At 47.0% G+C, this 26,510-nt stretch overlaps 1 protein-coding gene across 12 annotated transcripts in view; it reads right to left on the bottom strand.

The window, feature by feature from the left end:
* TRIO (trio Rho guanine nucleotide exchange factor) overlaps nt 1-26,510 on the bottom strand; it is a 363,061-nt gene that overhangs the window by 98,283 nt on the left and 238,268 nt on the right. For all 12 annotated transcript variants that reach the window (XR_015148618.1, XM_086361236.1, XM_086361240.1 and 9 more), the window contains 12 exons: nt 22,916-23,110; nt 22,700-22,815; nt 21,802-21,868; nt 20,979-21,088; nt 19,532-19,601; nt 18,889-18,978; nt 16,539-16,631; nt 13,956-14,067; nt 12,163-12,353; nt 10,115-10,216; nt 5,406-5,548; nt 4,714-4,813 (listed from right to left, as the gene is read on the bottom strand). Coding sequence is in view for 11 of the 12 variants with exons in the window: in XM_086361236.1 (XP_086217362.1) it covers nt 4,714-4,813; nt 5,406-5,548; nt 10,115-10,216; nt 12,163-12,353; nt 13,956-14,067; nt 16,539-16,631; nt 18,889-18,978; nt 19,532-19,601; nt 20,979-21,088; nt 21,802-21,868; nt 22,700-22,815; nt 22,916-23,110 (1,389 nt within the window). In the remaining variant the exon portion in view is untranslated. The remainder of the gene's footprint in view (nt 1-4,713; nt 4,814-5,405; nt 5,549-10,114; nt 10,217-12,162; nt 12,354-13,955; nt 14,068-16,538; nt 16,632-18,888; nt 18,979-19,531; nt 19,602-20,978; nt 21,089-21,801; nt 21,869-22,699; nt 22,816-22,915; nt 23,111-26,510) is intronic.

The raw sequence follows: 26,510 nt of genomic DNA, 5'->3' as shown, positions 1-26,510 counted from the left end.
GGCAGAGCATGCCAAGTACCAACCTCAAGTGAACGTCTCGCTCATTACAAATAAGACCTGCATGGCCTTAGCCCTGAAGAAAGCTCACACCTGGCCCCCTGCTGGCCTGGGCCCCTTTCCCCCAGGCTGCCCTGGCTTGCCTTGGCTACTTTTTCCATCCCGACTTCAAGATGCTTTGTTCTATGCTGCTGCTGCTGCTAAGTCACTTTAGCCGTGTCCGACTCTGTGTGACCCCATAGACGGCAGCCCACCAGGCTCCTCCATCCCTGGCGTTCTCCAGGCAAGAACACTGGAGTGGGTTGCCATTTCGTTCTCCAATGCATGAAAGTGAAAAGTGAAAGTGAAGTCGCTCAGTCGTGTCCGACTCCTAGCAACCCCATGGACTGCGGCCTACCAGGCTCCTCCGTCCATGGGATTTTCCAAGCAAGAGTATTGGCATGGGTTGCCATTGCCTTCTCCAGCTTTGTTCTATAGTAGCTTATATTTGACCCTCATATTTTTCTTTTTTCCTTATATATATACATTTTTGTTATATGAAGCAATCCACAAGACTAATAAAGAGGACAGAAGGAAAAAAATATTAAAAGCTGCTTCTTTAATATGCTAAAAGTACTTAGCTTGTACTCAGCTTGAGTGTGAAATAACAGGGTGTAGAGTCGCCAGGTAATTAAATGCACATTCTGTTTCTGGCTCCCCACTCCACTGCTGGGTGGCCTGTGAGGGTCACCAGGCCTCCCTCGTCCCCTCGGTGCCCCGGAGGCTTTTCCTCCCTACCTCGGGGAGGCAAGCTCAGGACAAATGAGGTAAGAATCTGGCAAGCGTCTGATTCCTTTGGAACCCAAATCATAATTTCATGAGATCGCTTTATCAGCACAATACCATTGAGATGAGCAGGAATCAGTGCTGAACTTACATCTGAGACAAAGAGATGGCCTATTTCAAAACCGACATTTCAAGGAAAGAAAGGTCCTCGTGGGGACCCGTGGTCTGCATCGGCTAACAGTGTCCCCTGGAAAGCGGGGGTCTCCAGCAGCCCCTCCTTCACAGACTCATAACCTTCTGCGCCTCGTCTGAGAGTCACTACTGCACTGGGCAGATAACTTTTCCTCAAGAATTCTCCAAGAGGCCAAGTCAAAAACATCCCCCCACCCAGTTTCTGAAAGGGAACCAAACTCTATGATAACAACTAACTCATAACAGACATCGTAAATGAGCTCCAAGAGGCAGAATATGGTTAAGTAATTGCGCTTGCCAGATCTATCTGCCTCTGTCAGCAGAGGCTGTTTAAACTTGAAATATGGAGGGTGGGAAGAACCTCGATACATACGAAAAGTTAACTGCCTCAGAGATAAGAGGAGGGTTTTCTGGTTAAGCCCAGTTTAGCACAACAGTGCATTTTACAAACTGATGCAGAAAAGGAGGCCGTTTCCTAAATGTATCCCCCCGAGTCATCGACTGACCCTGAAATGTTCTATCGGAGAAGTACAGACAGGCAGATGGCTGCAAGAAGAAGGCGGAGAACACACGTGTGCAGGCACATGCGTGTGTGGTTGCAGACATGGGCCGTGCCCTGTATGAGGCTCCAGGGGTGCGGGCCCTCCAAACCCCACACTCGGAAGCATCCACGCGGCTTGTTCTCCTCAGTGCAGAGCCCAGAGTGGAGGGAGACAAGCCCCTGCAGCTCCACGGCCTGAGGAGGACACGTCAGCCCTTTCACGTACTTCTGAGCCTACTGAAGACCTGTGGCCTCAATGAGGGGCATTAAATACACGCCACCTCCACTTCAGTCAACAGCTTTGGCGTGTCACTGCCCATGCTTCAGAGTCATGAGGACATTAGGCTGAGAATGAGGCCACCGCCTCCGCAGCCCTGGGGCCACGGGTGGAGGACTGACTACAGGCCGCCTCACAGAAGTGGCCCTGGGAGCGGGTGGGGGCTTCTGAGCCAAGGAAGGAAGTTCAGAGATGGGGTATGAGAGGCGGTAAACTAAAACTGGTGAATTGCCTTCAGGGATAAAATACTTAGGAGGCGGCTCTTTAATAATCCTAATACCCCAGTAGATCCCCAGTGTAAAATGACTAATTTCTGCAAACCCATGCTTCTGTGAGTGGTTGATTCCTTCCCTCTCATAAGGTACTAGAACTTGCTGCCTTAAAAGCAACAGTTCCTAGGATAATGCCTTATTTTTTCTACAGGAGCTGTGCAGGCTCGATTCTGAGTTCCTAGAACAAGTGAACAAGTTCCAAGCAGAACAAGTGAACCCTTCCCAACTCCAGGAAAGAGCTTTATTTCTGAGGTAAACCTTCTGTGGACTCCAGTCAACTGCAGGTCAGAGGACGGGGCCCCCGGTTCTGTGGGGGGCCAGAGCCACGGCCTGGTGCTGGGCAGCTGCACTTCAAAGTCGGGGGCTGGAGAACTAGGAGCCCCCCTTACCAGGTGCAGGGATTACTTCCCAACTCTCACCACCACCCATCCAGACAGAAACCACCAGAGAGAAACAAAGTTGCCTTCTTCTAGAACTGATCTCTGGAAAACACCTTAACATCCTTTCCAAAAGGCAGAACTTTTTACACTTATGTTTCTCTGGCAATTTCACTCAAATAACTTATTTTTAGAATAGACTTTACATACACAGGTATATATGAATAGCTAGCCCCTTGTTTTTATAGAATCTTAGTTCCCGGTCCAGGGATTGAACCCACGCCCTCAGCAGGGAAAGCGCTGCGTGGACACCGGGCCGCTAGGGAATTCCCTAAGTACACTTATAAACTCAGATAAACACAGACCAGATCCATGAGAGAATATCTGGTAAGACTGTGAGTTTGGGGCCTGGTGGGCCCCTAGCGGGGGTGTGATGCTCAGTCAGCCTCAGGGGGTCTGTGAGTGGGTCTGGATGAAGGCGGCTGGTCCCCTCTGCGTGAGCCTCGGTTATTTCGGACTTTCCCTTCAGGTGGAAGTCTTGTGCGACTATTTAGATAACCTAATTACCTCAAAAAAAAAAATTTTTTTTTTTAAGAAAATACTCGGGATTACTCTAAAGAAAAATGTCCAAGTTCAGTTTATTTTCTTAACCGCAAGACTACGGGTGGGGCTGCAGAGAGAGGCTATTAGGCACTGAATGCATGAACAGCTCATTTATCTTATTCCTCGTTATTACCACTGGCGAGAAATACTTGCTAAATGTAATACACTGAGCTGGGAACAAAATCAAATGAGACACTGTTTTTTTTTTTTGTTTTCCAATCCTGATACTCAAAGCAGTCTAAGTTCTGGGACTTATTACTTAGTGAAGTCAAAAAGGAGGTTGGGAAAGCTAATTACTCGAATTAGAAGGATTCTGAAAAAATGAAAGTGGTGAGGAAAACATTTTTAAACCTACTTACTTCTGTCCTGGAAACAACAGTCAATACCGTGAATTCTTCTGCAAAGCCGAGTGAGAAAAGAGCCACGTCTGGGCCCCTGAGACCAGCTGCTGGGCTCTCTCCTCTGACAGCAGTCACTCCCGAGAGATGGGAGGTCGGGGCGGGGAGTGGGCTGTCGCTGAGCGCAGACAGACCCTAGATCCTGGGACTAAGGACCCGCGTGGGGAAGTCCAGGGTCAGACAGGGAGAAACTACCTAGGAATCCTGAACCGATGGCAAGATCAAGGAAGCCCCTGAGTGAGTGAGTGGAAGTCGCTCAGTTGTGTCCGACTCTTTGCGACCCCATGGACTATATGGTCCATGGAATCCTCTAGGCCTGAATACTGAAGAAGCCTTTCCCTTCTTCAGGTGATCTTCCCAACCCAGGGATCGAACCCAGGTCTCCCACATTGCAGGCAGATTCTTTACCAGCTAAGCCACCAGGGAAGCCCAAGAATACTAGAGTGGGTAACCTATCCCCTTCTCCAGTGGATCTTCCCAACCAAGGAATCAAACTGGGGTCTCCTGCATTGCGGGCGGACTCTTTCCCAACTGAACTATGAGGGAAGCCCAACAAAACCCCTACTTGCTGTTAAATAATTTGTTTCAAGAACCTGGTCTGGTCCTCTAGCAAGGGAACCAGGCAGGTGTTCCTCCTGGTAGGGACAGAGGCCTCTGTGGACATCGGCGCCCTCCGCTGGCTTTTGCAGGGTCCTCTAGTCACCTGTGTATCACATAAGCCCAGGCGTCCAGCTTCTCCCATCGGTTTGTTTTGTAGGTTTATTGACTTTATCAAGACGGGATCATGGGACTCTGTAGGCCACTGCTGTAGAAGTGAATCTAGACTTCTCTGATGCACATCAGACCCTCCCTCCTGGTGGTCAGCATGGGTGCAGGCCCAGCCTGGGGCCTCCTGGTGGTCAGTCCACGGTCACACAAGGCCTCGCCCACCCTCTGCAGATGCCACTGCTCCTGCTTCAGTCAGAGCAGCCCCGCTTTTATGCACCAGGGCTCTGTGTAAGATTTAATGTCAGACAATAGGGTCTTCTGCTTGATATAAAATAAAAAAGCTTAAACACACATCCTTAGGACACTCGCACAGAGAACCATGCAACGGCACTGGAGAGGATGAATGACTGTTTCCTGAATCCTCAGGGTTCAAGTCCTCTCATCCTGACACTCTGTCTTTGCTCCTGGCGCCCCTCGTAACCCATGGCAACTGTCTGAAACGCTGATGAGAAACTGTCCTTTATCAACAAACCGGAGACTGGCTACACGCGCCTCCCCAAAGAAAGGGCCAGCTCCCGCTCACCTTGTCACTGTCCAGCGTGTTCTGAGACGTCCGGGAGGCAATGGAAATCGTATCGGGCTGGCTGCTGCCATCTCCTTGGCTGTCCAAATCCTCTCCATCCCTGGAGACACAAAGATGCAGATTCCTGACACTGCTGGGTCTGCGCCTCAAGACTGGTGACGAGTGTCCATCAGACAGTGGACACAGAACAGATTTGTTCAAAGAAGTGGGAATCGGTCTGTATGACTGCAGCTGATATTAACATTGATGACGGCTGATCACTCTTCAGTGACAGGCTTTGGGCTGGACTGGGCTGTGTGTCTACTACCTACCACTGCACTTAGTTCTCCCGGATCAAATACAGCCGAAATGGTCAGTGCCATCTGAGAGACGAGAAGCAAACGCGTGTAGATGCTATACAACTCGTCCAAGGTCACAGGCACTATTCACACATGCACACGGATTAACGGCTGGAAAAGGAAGAGAGAACTAGGGATGTGCATGTAGACTTTCACTGGCTTTAAGGTGAAGGAGGCTGTTGTCTTCATGAAGCCATTTCATTAGGAAGAATGATGATATGTGTGAATTGTATTTAAAAAGAACATTCCTCAAAATGTTGGAGAAAAATGATTTCTGAAAACTAGTAAGTTAACATTGCCTTGTTACTGCCCTTAAATAAACACCAACTTGGAAAAACGAACCCAGACACTGACCTCCTTCCCTTCTGTCTCGTGGCTGGAGCTGTTTTTGGGATGTGGATGGGCTCCTTCAGGGCGCCTTTCAGGTGGATGGTCCTTTCCTGGATCACCTCCCGGATATGCTTGATCCAGTCCTGCTTGTTCTCAATACTGGAGGCCTGGACAGAGGGTGAGAACTGGTCAGGGTACTGCGCTGACCACACTCAGGTGCCCACATTCCGTGAGTTGTTCATTTAAAACATAACTTTTCAGCAGAAAAGCAACCATCTCCTGTATTTAATGTGCCACCCAATAAATGACCCTAATTTTGAACATTCTGTCATCCGGACCGTTTTCATTCTGTATAGCATTGATGATATTCCAGATCTCTGAATAGTCTAGCAATCGATCACTCCCCAGCCCCAAGACTTTTTAAGCAGCCTTGGGTAAATTCTAGGAAAACAGAGCTGCCCCCAAACCCAAATGTCCTGAGGTCCTTTAAGCAGACAAGTGGCCCGTGGCCCTTGCAGCACCAGGAGCAACCTGAACCAGTGGCCCCCAACCCCATCCCTCTTGCCACCTCACCCCTTGGACTCATGATCAACAGGTGCAGCTGCACCGATTCTCCACTTGCACCCGTTCCCCACCCCCACTCGCACCCTGTGGAGTAGAGGCCTCCCTAATCCTCCTGCCGTAAAGGAGGACCCGCAGCCTGGACACGTTAGAAATGTACCCAAGGTCACACTGCCAGCAGGTGAAGAGGCCAGCATTCCTGGGGGTGGACATCCACACACACCCATCCCCTCAAACTCTGCCTGAATCCACCATGCGTTAGGCTGCTGGGATAAACCAGGGCAGCCTACTGTAGCCAGTGACATATGGTGGGCTTCCCTCAACTCCACTGCATCGCTGGACAAAGGTTCTCTGGAAAGGACGCAGCACAGACACTCAACAGGCACTGACTGAATGCACACATATGGCATCAGAGTTTCCAGATTTTTCTTTTACGGTGCCTCAAAGGAGGTAGGCTTTTTTTTTTTTAATTTCCCCCTCCCTTTTTACATGACCTGGGCCTTAGCAACAGTTTTTAATTTCCTTACGGAAAACATCCACCTCCTATGATATAAGCATAATTCCCTGAGAATGATTACAACAATCGTCAGTGGGACGATGCATGAGATCAGGCAGGGAGGGGAACCCAAGCATTTTCTCATGGTGGACCTTGTTTTTGTCAAGCCCCATGCTGGGAAAAGAAATTAAGACTGAGAACTCTCTTTCTAAATAACATATTTTAACTGGAGGATGTGTCTTTTCAGTTGAGGGAAATAAATGAAGGACAGAAGGAGCCTCTTGCTTCTCTTCCCAGATCCCAGGCCAGGAGAGCAGTAAAACCCACCTCTCCTGGGGAGGGAGGCAGAAAGACTAGGCAGCTGGGGAGTCTGTGCATGAAGTAAGTGTCTCAGGATGGAAACTGTGAACGATACGGAACTGTTGGAATTTACACGCCTGATACAGATGTTTGGGAGGTTAAACAAAGGGAAGTGACTGAGCAAGAACATCTGGCAGGGTTTCAACTGCAGAGGAGACCCATACCACGGTTCAGCAACAAGAGGATCCCAGTCATTTAAATAAAGCAAGCCGAGTATTACATTTATGGAGAGCAATTCTCCTAACCTTGAAGAAATTAAACGCAGAAAAAAAAGGTACCAATTTTTCAGAAACGGTAAAACAAAGATAACGCAGCTGGAGGACTAAGTAAACCAGTCAATCCTACAGGAAATCAACCCTGAATATTCACTGGAAGGACAGATGTGGAAAGTGAAACTCCAATACTTTGGCCTCCTGATGCAAAGAGCCAACTCACTGGAAAAAGACCCTGATGCTGGGAAAGACTGAAGGCAGGAGGAGAAGTGGGCAACAGAGGATGAGACAGCTGGATGGCATCATCGACTCAAGTGGCCACGGGCCACTTGTCTGCCTAAAGGACATGAGTTTGAGAAACTCTGGGGGACAGCAGAAGGCAGGGAAGCCTGGCATGCGGTGGTCCCGGGGTCACAGAGAGTTGGACACAGCGTAGCATCTGAACAACAACAAAGGTCCCACTTGGTTAGGAGAAGGGAAAAACCTGTTTCATACTCTCAGTAGTCTCAATCTGTTTAGGAAAGGATTTAGAAATAAACTTCTCCTTTTCAGACCATAAAAGTGAAAAACGGTCATCATTTTGTTCTACAGCTACTAGGCCATCATCACCACTGCCGTTGCCACGGTTACTGTTGCCACCGCTGCCACTGGGCCTCCCTGGCAACTATGACAGTGACGTGGGAGTCCTGCAATGCAGGAGACCCAGGTTCAAGCCCTGGGCCAGGAAGATCCCCCGGGGAAGGGAATGGCCACCCACTCCAGCATTCTTGCCTGGAGGACTTCATGGACAGAGGAGCCTGGCGGGCTACAGTCCCTGGGGCTGCAAAGAGTCAGACACGACTGAGTGATTGACAGTTTCAGTTTCTCACCACCACCACCACCATCTCCAGCTTCCCTGGTGGCTCAGCTGGTAAAGAGTCCACCTGCAATATTAGAGACCTGGGTTCGATCCCTGGGTTGGGAAGATCCCTTGGAGGAGGCAACAGCTACCCACTCCAGTATTCTGGCCTCCAGGACTATACAGTCCATGGGGTCACAACGAGTCAGACATGACTGGGCAACTTGCACTTCACACCACCATCTACACCCTCACCACCACTTACACTGTAACTACCACCACTGTTAAAATACCCACCTCCTCCACCATCCCTACCACTGTCTACATCCTCCCCACCATCTATCACATCACCACCACCCCCTCTACCAACATCCATACCCTCACTACCATCTGTATCATAACTACCATCATCAGTGCTAAAATACCCACCAACACCTACACGACCACCACCAGCACCTACACCCTCACCACCATCTCCACCACCGCCTACACCCTCACGATCTATACAATAACCACATCACACCACTGCTAAAATATCTACCACTGCCTACACGACCACCACCAGCACCTACACCCTCACCACCATCTCCACCACCGCCTACACCCTCACGATCTATACAATAACCACATCACACCACTGCTAAAATATCTACCACTGCCTACACGACCACCACCAGCACCTACACCCTCACCACCATCTCCACCACCGCCTACACCCTCACGATCTATACAATAACCACATCACACCACTGCTAAAATATCTACCACTGCCTACACGACCACCACCAGCACCTATGCCATAACCACCACCACCAAGCAATCTCTGAAATTATTAACGACATCATTTCCTTTAGTGTCTTGCTAGAAGTCAGAAAAATACTACCCCAAATTCCCTAGAAAACAAACTTTCATTTGGTAAAGCCTATAGGAAATGTGACTGTTCAACTGCATCATGGGTATTTCATTTAGGACATAGTAAATATGGCTAAATAATAATATATCTGACTAAAATATCTGGCATGATTTCTCAGATGCACCCTTGGGCGTTTGTCACTGCAGCTAATCTGGAGAAACACTCAACCAAAGTTGGAAGTTTTCACGTCTTGAATATACTTTGAAATTTTATGCCTTAGAGAAAGCTCAGCTATATAATATCTAGCTATCAGTGCAATTTATATTTTATAGAGCTTTATGCCAGGACTAACAAGAAAAATACACTCGGTTGGTAATTATATATTCATTGCAAAACAATCCATCATTTCCATGTGAATAAAGACCTTAGGAACACAATGGATTCCATAGTCAGCGGACACTCTATGATTGCAGTATTGTTGAATAACTCACAGTCGCTGGAAATACCGTAGAGAGATGAAAAGGAATGTAAAAGACAAAATCACTGACATGCAAGTCCACACACCAGAGGCCCATTAAGCTGCTGGCTCATCTCCCAATATTCTACAAATCTTCAGCTACATCTGCCCCGAAACATCCTAAAGTTTCTTATGGTCTTTCCAGACAGCTCAAAAAGACAGTTCCATCTGTATTTTCTTAAACATGGGAGGAGGGAAGTCCCTAAGACATCCTTAGAGTCCTCCATCATTCCTAGGAGAGGTCAATATAATCAAAACAGAGTTCAAATCAAATATTCAAAGATATATTCCTCTCTCAAAGACGATATATTCAAAAGCAACCTCAGTGTTTACGAACACTTCAAACGATAACATACCAAACCCTGTACCTGATTATGCCCCCCGCCCTTCTCTGCTTCCAAACTAGAAAGCCAAAGGGTCTAGGACCCCATAGAGATTCTGGGCACGTTCAGCCTTAAAAGTGTCAAAAGGCCCTCACAGATGCAGCGATGCCTATTTTCCTCTGGAAACCAGAGGTCAAGTGTACAATGGGAGCTACTGGTTCATAGCTCCCTCCTTTTGTACCTCAACTTGCTATATCTCTTAAACAATCACCCTGGATAAATACTCGCTTAAAAAAAATACTCTATAAGACCGGAAGCATGGAGAAGATGAGAAAGACCTTTCTCCATGTGATCTTTTGTAGGCAGCAAAAGTTTAGCTCAAGATACTGCACCACTAGAATACCACACTGGGTTCATCTTACTGTTCTTTCTGTGGTGATCACCAAGCTTAGGGGCCACCAAGGGAACAAAAAGAAGGACACGACAACCTGTTTCAACAACAGGAAAAGGCACACGTGTAACAGATATGGTGAATGTGTCACAGAGCGCATTCCCCAGCTTCAGTGGACGTACCTTAAGGACAATCTTATTATCTGAAGTTGGTGTCCTCCCCACCCACAGTGCGAATTTGCAAGGGTCTCCTTCAACGTGCTCTGTGACACCCAGCTCTGAGGTCTGGAGAAAAAAAGACAATTACATGATTAGGTGGGATATAGAACAGAGAGCGAGGAAGTCATCTTTGGTGACTCGTGGTCAAGCTCCATTGTAACGACAGTTTGTTTACGCTGATACACAGCCCTTGGGTCTCATTTCAGTTCAAATGAGGACATTTTGTTCTTAGGCTACCCAAGATTGGCTTCATCTCTTTCGCTTCCTCTGAGTACTTCTACCTGGAAATCCTGATGCAGGTCAACAGGCCAAGTCACAAAAACCAAAATAGCTGAAAACTCTTATTATCTGGAAAATCAAGAGTTGACTATTTTCAGCCTTGTAAACACTAAGATGAGTCTGTCCTAGTTGTGACCAAGCTGCCGCCATGAATTTTCATTATCGAAGCAACTTCACAGAAGACAAATGGTACTTCAAAGCTCAGTTATTTTCCAATGTGCTTATCAACAGCATTAATGTACAGTAGTTCACCAATCATTTTAAGGGCAAAGAGACAAACTTTCTGTCTGTAGTTACATGCATTTGCAGGAGTGGAGATACAGGTCAACATCTTCATCCCCCCTTCAATAATCAAGTTCATCCCAATGCATTCTCTCCCTTCCAGCAAGGGAAATGATTCATAATCTGGCCTCTGAGAGAACCTTAACTTTTAAAAGATAAATGAAGTGAAGATGTATCAGCTTCTAAAACAGACCAGAGTGGTCTCTAAGGACTGATTAAAGCCAGCTAGTGAAATGGCTAGCCAGGAATGCTGCATTTTTTCTCTGCAGTTACAATATGATCTAAAATGATGTCAGGCAGGCTGTGGGCCAAAAGACAATCTCAAGCAGGACACAAGCCAAGGAAAATGGTATGAAAGCCATTAGCTTGGATGTGTAAACTCCAGGTGATTATTAAGATGATTTCTACGCCTGGTCGTATTCTATTGTTCCAGGACTTTGATTAACATGAGGATATCACAAAAATGTGTAAGCTGTCCAAATTCCAAGCTTCTACCAACATGTATAAGTGATCTGCCACATCTGGTGAAGAAACCGAATTCTCCTGCACTTTCTGTTCTCCAACAGTGATTTTTCCTCCCCCTGCCTGACCCTGCCCAGAAATTCTGTGTTGAGAGCCCTCTGAGGTATTGCCCGTGAAGGGGAGGCAGAGCTCAGGGGACCTGGAAGTTGACACCCGCTCGAGACTTTTCTGAGCATTGACTCGTGGTTTATAGAGACTTGGGTGGGGCTGCTAACCTGTGGAAAAAAGAACCAGGTTATATCTCTCTTGCCAGGAAGTACATGACAAGTTAAAGGTAAATGCATCGCTGTATCTGTCAAGCATGGCAGAGAGGCTGTCTCTGGGTGGAAGTCGGGGGATGGAGGGCATGTGGATCTTTAAAGTGATTTTGCTTATACAATTTTCTCTAATAATCATATTTTGCTGCTGTAAAGAACCGCTAAGATCATCTATTTTTCTTAAATTTATTTTTAATGAAAAAAGTCAAGCTTCCTCATTAAGAGCCAACATTAAGACACCTGTAAGGCTGCTTAAAGGCTGCTTAAGTAAATTCCAATGCTGGTGAATGAAACATTAATTATAATGATGTGAGAACTTACTTAACCACAATCTGATATGCTTGATTTATCTATAAAGCTAGTTAAGACACCCAGGAGATAAATAATTTAATTTCACTTATAAAGTGTTCTCTTATCCCATAGTTAGATCTTACATAATTTAGAAAAAACCAAGTTTCCTAAACTTAGGGATGTTGACACTCACAAGCGCCCTCTAGTGGATTCAGGAATGTTAGAATTTGACTGAAGATGAAAATGGGACAATTTCAGATGATAGTTCAGAACAGTTTGGGAGGTTAAAACCGAAGGCAACCAACGCTAATTTTTCTCTACCCATAAAAAAACTGCAATTGTGTCACCTTTAAACTTACAATTCTGAAGGCCTGTACTTACAAACAATTTGCTTTTATAAAGGTACTTGCTTCTGCCACTGGAATCTTTTACTTCTTTACTAAACACCAAGGACATCTCAAACAGGAAGAGGTGCCGCTCACGGCCCTTTCGGATTAAGGTTTTGGGGTCCCACACTTGGAAGGATTCCTGCAGGATCAGCTCTCCCTGAGACTCAATGTTCTCATCGAACCCTAGGACGTGAAGAAAAGGCACAGTCAATTGAAAGGAAATTAACAACGATGCAGGACTGCGTTACGGCTGCTTAAACATTTGTAAGAGGCCCATCGATTAAATCCCAGATGAGAGTTTCCCATCTGGGCCTTGGGCTCCAGTCTCCCTAGCACTGACAGAGGATAATTCTTCCTAGAAGACAGCCTTGCATGTATTCCGCACCCCGTTCAAAACAAACGCAGCCTTATTCTGCAAGTCCTCCTTCTTCACCATCTGAGACCGGCTTCAAGCACCCCGTCCCTCAGTGTCCCTCCCACACTGCTCGCAGCTTTCCTCCCAGCTGCCCCATCCAGGATGGCTCACCGACCCCGACCCCCGACCCCCACTCTTCGTCCTGAGCCTTGGCTTCCTCAGCCCAGAATGTCCTTCCTGGACTGCTCTCTGCAGTCCCAGCGTTTCTTCCAGACCCTTGTCTGGCCTTCCTCCTGGGAGACATCCCTGGTTCCCTGAGGAATTCTCTCTCCTTTAGACACAAAACTGTTGAAGTGAGTCAGTGGCGCTCTGGGCGCGGGCCGGCTTTCACCGCTGCTGTCTCTTCATGGCGTGGTGGATGCGGGGCAGGGGCAGCTAGTGATCTCCTGCCCTCTCTACCAGCAGAAGCCCCTCTGTCTCCGTGGCCGCTCAAGCCAGCCTGCATCTCCCAGCATCCTGTGGGCCGGGGCAGCCACAGCCACGCCCACCTATGCCCGGGGCCGCAAGTGTCTGCCCCGAGCGCTGGCCCCCTCCCCTGCGGCCTGCCAGATGGGAGTTTTGAACAGGGCCTTGACACACCCTGCACACCTGGCCACCCAGAACAACACCCGAGGAGTGGAGAGAGAGATCGGCCAGAGAGAGCCAGAGGCCCAGTGACCCCATGAGGGCTGCCCGCCTGCTCAGGATTTTACATCAGAGGAAGAAAGGTGTTCTGGCTTGGCCCCTGATTCTGAGGGGACGGGGTATCTCTGCAACAATCGGGAGTGCCTCTGCCGTCACCAGTAAAACGGTTCAATGCAGCCGACGGTGACGACACAGGCCAGCACAAGTTTTGGGGCAGGAGTACTGCTTAAAATAACTCTCGAGTAACCTGACAATAAGAGTTAAGCTATTACAAAGAAAGAGCTTTCTTAGACAGAAGCAGTCAGGGAAATTATGCTCATGATGATAATGTTTAATTAAGCATATTTATCCGATTCTCTCTTTACCACGCTGCACATCTGGCTCAGCTGCATGGGCAGGGAGGTGGTACCTGCTTCTGCAAGGCTCCAGCAAGTGATGCAGTGGATGGAGAGATGGGGAGGACATGAGCCCCGGGGGGACCATGCAATCCTGGGGGGGTGGGACTACCTATCCTTCCACCTGTCCATCTACCACGGAGACCGGGTGCTCCTGGGGTGCAGAGCGGAGTGGCTGCAGACAGGCTTGTAATGACGGGGGAGCATGTCGTGAGCTCCTCGAGGGAAGCAACGAGACCAATTTTTGGAAAGAGAAGGCCCCGTGCCTCCACCGGTGACTCCTAACTGAGCATGGAGGGGCAAGGACATGGGGATGGGGGCGGAGCAGCGTTGGCGGGGCGGGGGGCCTACCTTCCAGCATGCTGAGGTGCATGGCATCGTTGGCCCGCTTAGGCACGCTGAGCATCACCTCCAGCCCATCCTTGATCTCCCCCTTCCCCTCCTCGCAGCACGTGAGCAGCTCCTGTGGGAGACCAAGACCGTGAGATGTTCCACTAAGGAGGTCTTCACAGAAATCACAGAGTTTGTGAAAATCCGTGACGTTTGTGGTAAGAACAGATGTGGTCAACTGGGCAGAGATTCTCATAAGGGAATGCAGGATAAATCTGAATTGCCTCTTTAGCCAGTGGATGGAAGGGTTTGTCCTGCTCAAGTCAGGATGTTTCTTAGGCTTCAGAGGAAACCAAATGCAGTCATAGTTGAAGGTGAGTTTAGTGTACATGTTAACTACTGAGCCTCAAAAATGACAAACAATTTAATCAGGGTAGCAAAGCACAGTCACCTAGAGGTTACACTCGAAGGTGAAGTCAGAGTCCAGTGAGTCCTGCTCTGCTGGCCACAGGATCCAGCACGATCCTGAGCTCTATCTGCCTGCAATGCAGGAGACCCAGGTTCAATCCCTGGGTGGGGAAGATCCCCTGGCGAAGGGAACAGCACTCTATTCCACCCTTACTCTTGCCTGGAGAATTCCATGGACAGAGGTCTCCGGCGGGCTCAGCCTAGGGGACTGCAAAGAGTTGGACACAACTGAGCCACTAACACATACACAATGTCCCCCTACTTTGGAGCTGCCCCGTCTCCAGCAGGAACTGCATGGCTGTCCAGGTTTCTATAGGGAAACACTTCTTCTCTGTGCTGGGATGTTCAGAAAGCGCTAATGACTGCAGGATGCCTCCCCAGGGAAACAACATTTCACATCTATGTAGGAGAATACTTGTCTTAGAGGAGTGACAGCAAGGACCACTGAGTCACATTCTAGAGGGGCCAAGGTGTTTTCTCCCCATGTATTAATGACTGTTAGCAGTCAGCATCCAGAGGGGCCAAGGTATTTTCTCCCCGTGTGTTAATGACTGTTAGCAGTCAGCAGCAACAGCCTTCTGTGTCCTGTGTTCAGCAGGAGGGTGTGGCACTGCCGCTGGCTTTAACCACACCCTGGAGGGTCCAGGGCAGTGGTCCCCATCCTTTTTGGCACCAGGTTTTGTGGAAGACACTTTTCCCATGGGCGAGAGTTGGGGGGCAGGGGGCAGGCGGGGTGAGAAGAATGGTTTCGGGATGATTCAAGCACACTGCAATTATTGTGCACTTTATTCCTATGATCATTACATCAGCTCCACCTCAGATCATCAGCCATTAGATCCTGGAGGTTGGGGACCTCTGGTTTAGGGCAAAGCAGCTGCCCAACAGACCCCTGTTCTCATGGCCAGATGATGGGCACCGCTTATTCTGAGCCGCTTGGCATTAAGGGCTTTAAAACTGCCACGTGCTGAGGCTGAAAACCCCCTCATTGGGGAGCTCAGCATAGCTCATGATTGCTCAATGGAAGAACCCCTGGGCAGAATCAAGTCAGGTTTATAAATTAAAGCAGCAGCTTAATAGTGAATGACTAGATGTGAGGTCACTGAGGCTGAGATCTTTACTAGAACCACATGTGAAAAACAAAAGCCATCAATCTTGAGGACACTAAGAGGTAAACTGCCTTTGCAGAATTAGAAATCAGAGGGCAAATGTGAATATAAACAACTTAGCTTCCTGACTTCTCTTGCACATTTATAGCAACCACATATTTCTGCTGTGGTGGTCATAAAATCCCCTAATGGGAATCTGACATTCTGAAAGCGCAGGAGAGCTTTCTGATAGGAGAATGCCATAATGGGGTCCTGTCACAAAAGAATGTAGCCCCTTTGACTGCCTGTAGATTTGCTTTTTTTAAATTAACAACAAAAAGTCAATAAGGGTTTTGGACATTCAAACTTCATCTTCTGTATCTCTTTTATATCCAGAAAAATTACAAGATCCCCTATTGTGTTAGGGCTGAACTGGGGACATAATCGGGTTCATGAAACAGTCTTACTGGGATAAATGGGTGTTGGGTACGTTCTGATGCTCAGTAATGTTCACCAGCTAAGGAAACAGTGGGGTAGAACATCATGAGGTGAAAGTTGTAAATTAGTTTTCTTGTAGCCAAGAAAATGTCAATTATATACAATAAATCCTATAATAACTCTTACCACAAATTCTAAGCTTTGTTTGTTTACCATTGTATTGTCAAAACTAATTATTATTTGACTTTTACAAGTGCAATTTTAATTATGATTATTCACAACCAAAAAACAGCAAGGTCAGTTTGACAGAAATCATAGCAATGGCACTAAATTATCCAGAATTGGCACTAAATCATTCTCTTTCCTTTCTCAATCTTATGTTAGGGACTAGGATCAGTCAGCAAAGTTCAGGTGCACAGTTAGGAAATATACTCTTATTTACCTGATACACTGAGAAATCAGTCAGGGCAAAAAATGGCAATGAATTAAAAAATAAAATTAATTTGCTAGATGTTGTTTCAAAAACTTAGAGTACTTTAGATAAATAAAACAATGTCAAAGTGGCAACACACCATGTGTAACATTTTGTAGGTTGAAGATGCTTCATACATACTTTTAAAAGGAGCTGATATTTCGTTATTCGCTGAACTGGTTTAATAAGGTAGGAGGAGATGGAATTGGCTAATCCGTGCCGCTGCTGTATTTCCTGTATTCAAAAAAGAATACACACACCACTGGGAGGTCAGACAGGAGAACTAAAAATCTACATTATTTACCCGCATGATGAAATCACACAAACTACTTTTTCTATAAATATACAGAAATCTCTATTGCTTCTTTTAATAAACTCAACATAAAAATAGCAAGTCTCAATCATCACTTTGAGCCCTGAAGACACAGGGTCTCCCCTGCACTACAGGCCTTCATGTGCAGAGGTCAAGCAGGGAGGCCGACCACTCCCCGGCCTGCTCTCTGGGCCATCACTGTGCCCGCCCCCGTGGCTGTCACTGTGCCTGCCCGCCATGGCCATCACTGTGCCTGCCCGCCATGGCCATCACTGTGCCCCGCCCCCGTGTGGCCATTACTGTGCCCCAAGACCTGGGCCATCACTGTGCCCGCCCCCGTGGGCCATCACTGTGCCTGCCCGACATGGCCGGCACTGTGCCCGCCCCCGTGCGCCGTCGCTGTGCCCTGCCCCCGTGGCTGTCACTGTGCCCCACCCCCCGGGCTATCACTGTGCCCGCCCCTGTGTGGCCATTGCTGTGCCTGCCCCCCTGGGCCATCTCTGTGCCCGCCCCCCTGGGCCCTCACTGTGCCCACCCCCGTGCGCCATCGCTGTGCCCTGCCCCCGTGGCTGTCACTGTGCCCGCCCCCGTGCGCCATCACTGTGCCCGCCCCCCCAGGCCGTCACTGTGCCCCGCCCCCGTGTGGCCATTACTATGCCCCAACCCCCGGGGCCCTCACTGTGCCCGCCCCCCTGGGCCCTCACTGTGCCCGCCCCCGTGTGGCCATCACTGTCCCCGCCCGTGTGGCCATCGCTGTGCCCGCCCCCCTGGGCCATCTACGAGCCCGCTCCCCTAGGCCCTCACTGTGCCCCGCCCCCGTGTGGCCATCACTGTGCCCCGCCCCCATGTGGCCATCACTGTGCCCGCCCCCTGGGGCCGTCGATGTGTCCACCCCCCTGGCCCTCACTGTGCCCCGTCCCCCATGGCTGTCACTGTGCCCGCCCTACAGTCAGACTCTCTGGCTATAGCTCCTGAAGCTCCAGCCACATGTGCACCCTCGTCACAGACCACATCCCAGCCCTCTCTACTGGAGGCTTCCTTTGCCCTCACCATAAGGAACTCTCTCCTGTCTGCTCTCCTTTTCACAACAAACTACTGTATTTCCAATCTCTTAGCTCTTGGCTTCCTATTTAGGCCACAGGGTTTTTAAACGACTTTGATTCTGAACATTATGTGTGCCACAAGCTCTCATTGCTTCTTAAGCCTTAAATAATTCTAACTGCACAGGGCCATGGTGGTGGGCTCCACATAATGGCGAAGACCCAGGGTTGTGTGAAATACTGGAAGGAAAGGGCCACCCTGGGCTGAGAGTGGGTTTCCTATTCACCCACCAAGGGCCGTGTAACTACTGGTCATGAGAATGACAACTGAGAGAGGGCCATCTACAGCCAGGGCTCTACGTCAAAGACAGAGGCTAAAGTTTACTCTAATTTCCCAGACTTTCAGAGAACAGCAGATGATCACAGGTGGCCATGTACAAACACGAGCATGGGAACAAGTCTAATAACCTTGTGGACTCACACACCAAATTACATCTAACGTTCGAAAGTACCTTATCTTTAATCAAAACAAAAGGTGTTTGGCACATCTGACTATGTTCTGGAAACCCCCCCAATCACTTTATGTATCATACGACTCCATCTTTTTTGTTCTAAACAACCTCTCTGTAAAATCTTTCCAAAAAAATAAACTATGTTTACACCCACGACAATATAATTAATGAACCTCCCAATGGTCTGAGTTGTTACAGTGCCATTTGTAAAATTTTACTGGTAGGCTGCTTTTGGAAATTAAGTACATCATGAAATTGAAATGGGAAAAATAAGTGATTAAAAATATCTAAAATTATTTCTGTTTTATAGAGGAGAAAAGATGATTAGCTTCATATGTACTCATATGTACAATATTACAAATAAAAAACTAGTGAGTATATATAAATGGTAAGTAAAGACATATATACACATGTGCATGTTACAGTCTGAAATTTTTACAGTACACAGAGCTTGCAATACTATAGAAAAATATTTTAAAACCATAAGTATAAGAATACTCCACTTTTGATAGATAAAAATGATATCAAACTAATTAGGTGAAAGTTATGAGTCAACCTACATTTAATGTACACCAAAAGCAACTTAGAAAATACCACAGCTTTTTTTTTAGTAATCTATTACTTACATCAAAGTAGGATCCTGCATGCTCTAATATCAGCTGAGTAGAATCAGGCTTATTTTTGCAATATGTGACATACATCTGAAACTTGTCTGCCTATAAACAAAAAGAAAATTAGAGTAGTATCCCTTTCAAATGGCAATAAGTCAAATTATGACAAACTTTTTATGTAAAAAGAAGCTGGATATGTAAATGAAATTCAAGCCTCCAATTTAAGAAAATTTCTAAAGAAAGACATTAAAATAAGAAACATGTCCTGTGATAGGACACACGTCCAGAAACCTCCCCTGGCCCAGCGAGTCAGGACGGAGCCCCAGCCTCTCTTCTTACAACAGAGGGTGCAGACCTGAGCATCACACTTAGCAGGGCCTGTCACCAGGACTCATAGTTACATAGGAATCCCCAAGGCCATGCAGAGGCCTGGCATATTCACTCAACGTTCTATACCAAGCCAGCACTACTGCCAATGAAAGTCAGTTCCACAGTAATAACTAGCTGGAGAACATAACTCTTTGGGGGTAAAGTCTGCTTTTCTGTCTGCAGACACCAGGAGAAAAGGATGCCATTTGAGAAGTGGACAGCGTTCCTTCTAACGTCCGCCAAAGCCACCAAACAGTAGTGATACAACAAGCTGCTGAGGTTTCATTACCCAGGTTACAAAGCAGTGTCCCACGTCCTCCGGCAACTGCTCATATTTTTCCAGCTCTTTTAGGAATATGCTGCAGAGAGTAAAAACGGTATAATATTATTAAGGTGTCCTAAAGCATTTTACGAGTGAGATGACATGCCAGGAACGAGACCAAGCATACCATGAATTTAGGCAAAGTCTGAATTGCATCATTTTAATCAAAAGCAGTGAAAACTGTATCATTTAGGTTTTAGTTTAACAAAATGTGCAGCAAGAGCTATGAACTGGGGTAAGTTACTTTGACTTTCATACAATTAATTAGTTCAGCCTTCAGATACTTTCTGGGCTTCCCTTGTAGCTCAACTGGTAAAGAATCTGCTCATGATATGGGAGGCCTGGGTTCAATCCCTGGGTTGGGAAGATCCCCTGGAGAAGGGAAAAGCTATCCACTCCCAGTATTCTAGCCCGGAGAATTGCATGCACTCTATAGTCCATAGAGTCAGACACAACTGAGGGACGTTCCCTTTCACTTTCAGATACTTTCCAGTAGAATCGTTACCCCAGCTGTTCAGAAGATGCGTGCTAAGTCACTTCTGTTGTGTCTGACTCTTTGCAACCCCCAAGACTGTAGCAGCCCAGGCTCCTCTGTCCATGGGATTCTCCGGGCAAGAATACTGGAGTGGGTTGCCATGTCCTTCTCCAGGGGATCTTCCTGATCCAGGGATCGAATCTGCTGTCTCTTATGGCAGGAGGGTTCTTTACCACTCCTGCCACCTGGGAAGCCTGATACGTTTAGTAGCAAAGGATATAGTTTCGGGGATACTCAGTTCAGAGAACCAGTCAGGTCTTCGTGTCTTTGCTGGTGGTGGGGTGGGGGGCAGAGAAGCGAGGAACACCCTGCCGGCTCTGGCCCAGCACCATCTTTCTCGGGTGATTTGGGGTGCACAGACTCCACCTAAAGATGCTGCTGCTGCCTTTTTTTTTTCTCTCCTTTTTCGACTTGAAAAATAAAATCATGCTCCTCCTCTGGCCAGTGGCAAGTGCACTTTACTTTGGTCACACTACGCATCTGTTCTGTCCTCAGTTCCTTCCTCCTTCTTATTAGGAAAGACCAAAAACATCAGCCAGCAGCCCGTGGAGGCCAGTCCTTTCTTTGAACCCTAAGAAGTAACTGACGGGGCAGCTGACGATACGGCTCGAGAGCAGCCAGTGTGCCTACAAAATGGCTTCGGCTTTCCAAATCTCGTTTCTATAAAGAGTGAATTCAAATAGAAAGTCGAGTCTCTGTTAAAAACAGTCTCAAGAATGTCTGTCCTTGAAGCAAGACTGGCAGGCTTCCTTCAAATTCCAACAGGATCCCTGGAATCTATGTGTATTCGACTGGAAACTTGCATTTGTCATGGTACTTCAGCATAGTACCTAGACTTCTAGAGTTGCTAACAGGGTCCCTACAGATGAAGCCACTCACTTATTGTGAAACTCGTAGATCTCCTGCATGTTCCCGAAGATGATGAGCTCTTTGTTTACAATGCCCGGGGGGATCTCCTCCACGCCGCTGGTCATTTCCCACAGGTAGGTCTGGCCGGGAGGGAAACAGAGAGGGTTGGACAAAAGCCCTGAGCACATCTCCAAGAAACGGCTACTTCTGCTCTCCGTCAATACACACCCAGAGTTAATGTCTAGCTAAAAATGTATCTTAAGAATGAAGCCTCTTACAAAACAACATGAGAAACTATTACTAAGACAAATCTCAGTTGTTATTAATATTTGAGCATACAGTCTATTCTTTTAGACTCTAAATATACTCCCAGCTTCAAATATGGGGATTAAGCTGCTCCTCAAGGTATGAGGAACATTCGTTAAACTACGGAGCATCAGCGGCTAGTTGTAATCGGTAGGCGTGTCTCTCTGAAGCTGCTGTAAAATTCTACCGAGAGAATGTCAGCCAGGCCGTCATGTGATAAATGAAACGAGAGGATTAGCACTGTTATCATCTCTGTAATGAGCGAAAACATGCCTGGAACTTCACAGAAGTGCAGAAACACGCAGAGAGGGCCGCCTGTGCACACTTTCAATCTCAAAAACAACAACGAAACGGGCGACCAGTTTAAGAATTCAGTAGGTAAGAATAAACAGCCCTGGCCATCTCCCGTGGACCGAGGAGCCTGGCGGGCTACAGTCCATTGGGTTGCAAAGAGCTGGACATGACTGAAGTGACTGAGCACATACAAGAATAAACAGCAAGACTGTATATACCCCATCTAAACAAACAAGCAAAAAAACTTACTTACATCCATACACTCCCGGAGGTCTCTTACGTAAGCCTTTTCAGTTTGAATTAGCTCAGCCATTATGAACCTTAAAGCAGAGGAAGAGAAGTGACCAGTTTAATTCACAGTCAGGACACAGGCTCATTTTAACTATTCACTTTTAGGGTTTATGAAATAATAAGGTGATTTTAAAAGCTTTAGCCAGTGATGTGTTCTGGAAGATTAAAACAAGAATGAGTCGAAGACTAACAGTGCCCAGTCACCAGGTCAAAGAAAAAAAAACATTTCGGAAAAAATTTTGCTACGGTACCCAGTGATCAGGGTTTCTCAACTTGGCAGCGTTGATGTTTGGGGCTGGACGATGCTTTGCTGAGGGCTGGCCTGGGCACTACAGGACGCTGAACGGCACTCCTGGTCTCTGCCCCCAAGATGCCAGTAGCGCTTCCCCCGCCCCACTAGTCGACAACCCAAATGCCTCCACATACTGCCCAATGTCCCTCTGGGGGGAACAAAGCTAGCCCCGACTGACAACCACTGGTTTAGAGCCATCTTTGGTCTCTATTAATACTCAGTAGAGTTTACTAATTGGCAACTTTGAAACTTCAGCACTTGTATTATTAATTTCTCCTCCCCAGTATTATCACTCATGACCCACTGATGACAAATGATAGAAGAGCAAGTTGTCAACCCCATGAGACAGGGGCACAGGATAAAAACAAGACACTGTTTCCAAATCAGCTGATGTGGGCGCAGTGCACCCAGTGGGCACTGCTGCTGTGAACACGAAGCACATTCAGAGCAACGAGAAGGATTCACGCCGTTTGGTTTCAGAGCACACACAGAAACAAGCGTGCTTGTCCAAGTGACATTTCCTTCACTTCCTCACTGAATCCTGGTGGGCTCTTCGAGGCTAGCTTACTCTTTCCTGCGGGCAGATTTCCGCTTTTCCTCATTAAGTTCATGGGCGGCGTCTCGGAGTTTCACCTCTGAGCCGGGGATACTGGCCGGAACAATATCCAGCTGAAGACTTTTGCTCTGTGGAATAAGGGAGGCAGTGCACCTCTGTTAATTAAATCAACAAGCAGGACACAAAGACGCAGACGGTAATTTATCCCGCTGGCACAAAGCAATTTACCGATTTGTTGGAATCTGAAGAAATCCCTAGGGCTTTCTCCAAAGAGGTCCTGTATTTCTCCATCCGCAGAGAGAAGTCTCTGTACCTCTTATCCACGGCAGTGACACATTTTTTTATTTCTGCCGCATGGGCATGCCCCTTTTCACAAAAGCCGTCGGCCAGCTGTATCAATAGCTTCACTCTCTCTTTGGTTTGCTGCGAAAGAACAACAGGAAAAGTATTGTGAAGCAAATGCGTCCAATTGCTGGCAGCCAGAAACACAGTGGCAACTGGCCTGCGACTCTCTGAGCTCTGGACAGGAAAACGACCGCTGGGGAGAGACACTCAGACTGAACCCCCGCATCCACACCAATTCACCTCCCCGTCCCCAGACTGGCTCCCTTGGTTTGCCTCTTTCCCCAACGAACGGCATTTTCACGACCTCGAAGGAAAAGTCTGGGCTCTGGACGGTGTCTTCACCTGGCAGACGCCCAGACCCTGCAGACTGAGCAAGCAGAGACTGGCTCGGGGTGGTGTCTGTGGTTCACGACCCTCCTCCTGTGAAGGCTGCAGGTACAGGGGACAGATACCCTCTGCCTCATGCTTCTCTATTCTGCGTCCCCAGTTAGACTGAAGGCCTGTTCAGGGCAGCAGCCATCGGAGATTTTCCTGAGGCCGTGGGGCCAAGGCATCTCCCCCACCCCACAGGCACCTAACCAACCCCCTGAAGAAGCGCCATGTCACACACTCATTTCTTCTTTAATTCTCAGGAGATAACGCAGGAGGAGTCACCACCAGGGAAGCTGTCTTCACAGAGGTATTTTAAACTTGCTCCCTGTGTGAAAACTCTCTCTCCGAAATAAATGTATTTCATTTTATATACACATTTGGAGAAGGAAGTGGCAACCCACTCCAGTGTTCTTGCCTGGAGAACTCCATGGACAGAATTCCATGGTTGGCTACAGTCCATAGGGTCACAAAGAGGTGGACACGACTGAGCGACTTTCACTTTTTCACTTTTCGTGTGCACACAGGAAAGATCTTTAAGTGAAGAATAACTCTTGCTTTTTAAAGTTAAGGATAACCATAAAAGAAGCGTTCTCCCTCCGTCCCTCCTTCTCTCTCTATATATATATATAACATGGACTTCGCTGGTGGGTTAATGGTAAAGAACCTGCCTACTAATGCAGGAGACACAAGAGATGTAGGTTCGATCCCTGGATCAGGAAGAGCCCCTGGAGAAGGAAACGGCAACCCACTCCAGTATTCTTGTCTGGGAAATCCCATGGACAGAGGAGCCTGGCGGGCTACAGTCCATGGGGTTGCAAAGAGGCAGATATGACCAAGCATGCACACACATACGTATATTTAAATACATATGCAGAAACATATATATAGACATGGCAGTAACTCAAATCTGATTTTTCAACAGATTTTTTTTGTCACATCCATTGCATTTACTATTTCACTTATTATTATCACTAGATTTATATCCTTTGTTGTTACCACTTCATTCATTATCACTGCTTCGGCTTCCTTCAACATTCCCACTGACATGTTAAATGATTCCAGTTACTCTTCTGCTATGGAACCTGCTTTTCTCAGTTAAGTCATAAAGACTTTCTGGTGAAAGCCTAACATTCAGGAAGTTGACTTTAAAAAATTCCCCAAAGGAAGAAGGTCAGGGTTCAAAACCTGGATAAACTATCTCAGTTTGTACAATAAAAGTTTTGAGCAGAATTCACTAGGCAGCTTGCAGAGCCAGTTGTCAACAGCCTTAGACTCTACATGAGCGCCCTGGGCCTCCCGTGGGCTCTCCCACAGGGTCCAACTTGCCCAGCGCCCCTCCAGGCTTGCTGGCCTTCAGTTCTGTGCACCACGGCCCCTTTGGCCTGGAAAGCTGGTTCCCTGGACAGCTCTGTGGTTCCTTCATGTCTTTGCTCAAATAAAGGCCATTCTTAACTGGCCTCCCTGACTCTCTTAAAATTGCAGCTCACCTCCCTGCCCCAGGCACCTTCTCCCCATCTGCTCTGCTCCACCCTGTAGCATCAGTCTCCAAGGAGGTATAATTTACTTGTTAAGATCACTTTCTCTCTCCTGGTTAGAATGTACCCAGGGACATTTGCTTGTTTTGCTCATTAATATCTGACACGCCTTCTCTGTGTCTGGTACATGGTGGACATTTATCAAATATTTATTGAGATAATAAATTACCATTAGGGCCTTTACGCAAGTGTATATACACCTGTAACTTTAATTGGTGCAGTAATTACTTTTAACTGGCAAGAATTATGCAATATACAAGAAAAAAAAAAAAACAAACACCCACTTGAAAAGTGAACTCAAGGGACATTACTGTCTCTGTGAAAAAAAAAAAAATCACTATTGTGAATTATATAAAACTTGTTTATTGGAGAAATTGAGCAAAACTGACAACATTCTAAAAGTTTCTGGGCCCTTCATCTTGTGTGGAAATGAACTCATGTAGAGTGAGCTCAAAGGAAAATACCTGTCAAACAAACCTTCTGACTTGTTATCAGCATGATACCTTTCTGGTTAAGACAAGCCTAATTATATACCAAGGAGGTAAGAAGTCAAAGCTTCAGACCTAGAAGCATAAATTCCAAAAGGGATTTAAATTAGAAACATTAGTAAATTTTAATATCAGAGAGAATTAACATGACTGATGCAGGATTTTTTAAAAAATCAAATTGCCTAGAGGAGGTTTTCCAACCTTCTGAAAATCATAGAAAGGTGCTTTACCACCAGGTAAGCATTCCTTACATTCCCCTGATGTCAGAATGACATCAGTGGAGGGCACTGCAAACAGCTTATCCTTCAACAATTCAGGGGCTTGGGCACTGCCTCCTGGCTCGCTTTTCACACCACTGCCCCAAAGTGGCCCACACCCTAGGCTTCACTGGGATCACGCACTACTGTAGTACTTACCTGTCGAAAGAAATCTGAGTATAAGTGGACCCACACGGTTCAAACCCTTGTTGTCTAAAGGCCAATCGTGTATCTTTAAGGGGTTAAGAAAGTGGTTTCATGTTTTAAGTGGTGGGGACATAGAAGTAAAGATAAAAAGAGACAATTTGCCTACACTAAAACAGAAAACAAAAACCACCAAGAAACCAAAGGAAGATTTTCACATATGTCGAAAATACATCACAAAACAGACTAGTTGTCTATATGTGACGCCAATAGGCTGATTCTGATTCTATGAAACTCAACGCAGACCACAAGATTTCCCAGAGGCAAAGCCTGGTAGATCTATAAATCTTCCATGTATAAACTTCATTTAAACAAAAAATGCTAATCAGAGAGTCAAAGGCTTCTTGATGAAATCAACCACAGCCTATCAAAGATGGCAACCCTTGTCCCTATGGCTGTCTTTTGTTCTTATTGTTTAACATGCGTGTATATACATTTACTTATTCATCAAGTTACTGCTGGTTTGTCCGATCAGAACATGCAATCCATGAGCTCAGCACAGGGAGTAGCTCATGGTACACAGTAGGGGCTCAATAAATAATTGTTGAAAGAATGAATGGTGTGATCAAAACTAAGTAGAATGAATCTGCAAATCCATGAACCTTTTATAATATTGTATTTT

This window comes from Bos grunniens, chromosome 20 (genome assembly GCF_055505025.1).
Source record: "Bos grunniens cultivar Pamir isolate PY7600 chromosome 20, Bosgru_T2T1.0, whole genome shotgun sequence".
Classification (NCBI taxonomy): Eukaryota; Metazoa; Chordata; class Mammalia; order Artiodactyla; family Bovidae; genus Bos; species Bos grunniens.
This window is presented reverse-complemented; position numbering and strand designations above follow the sequence as displayed.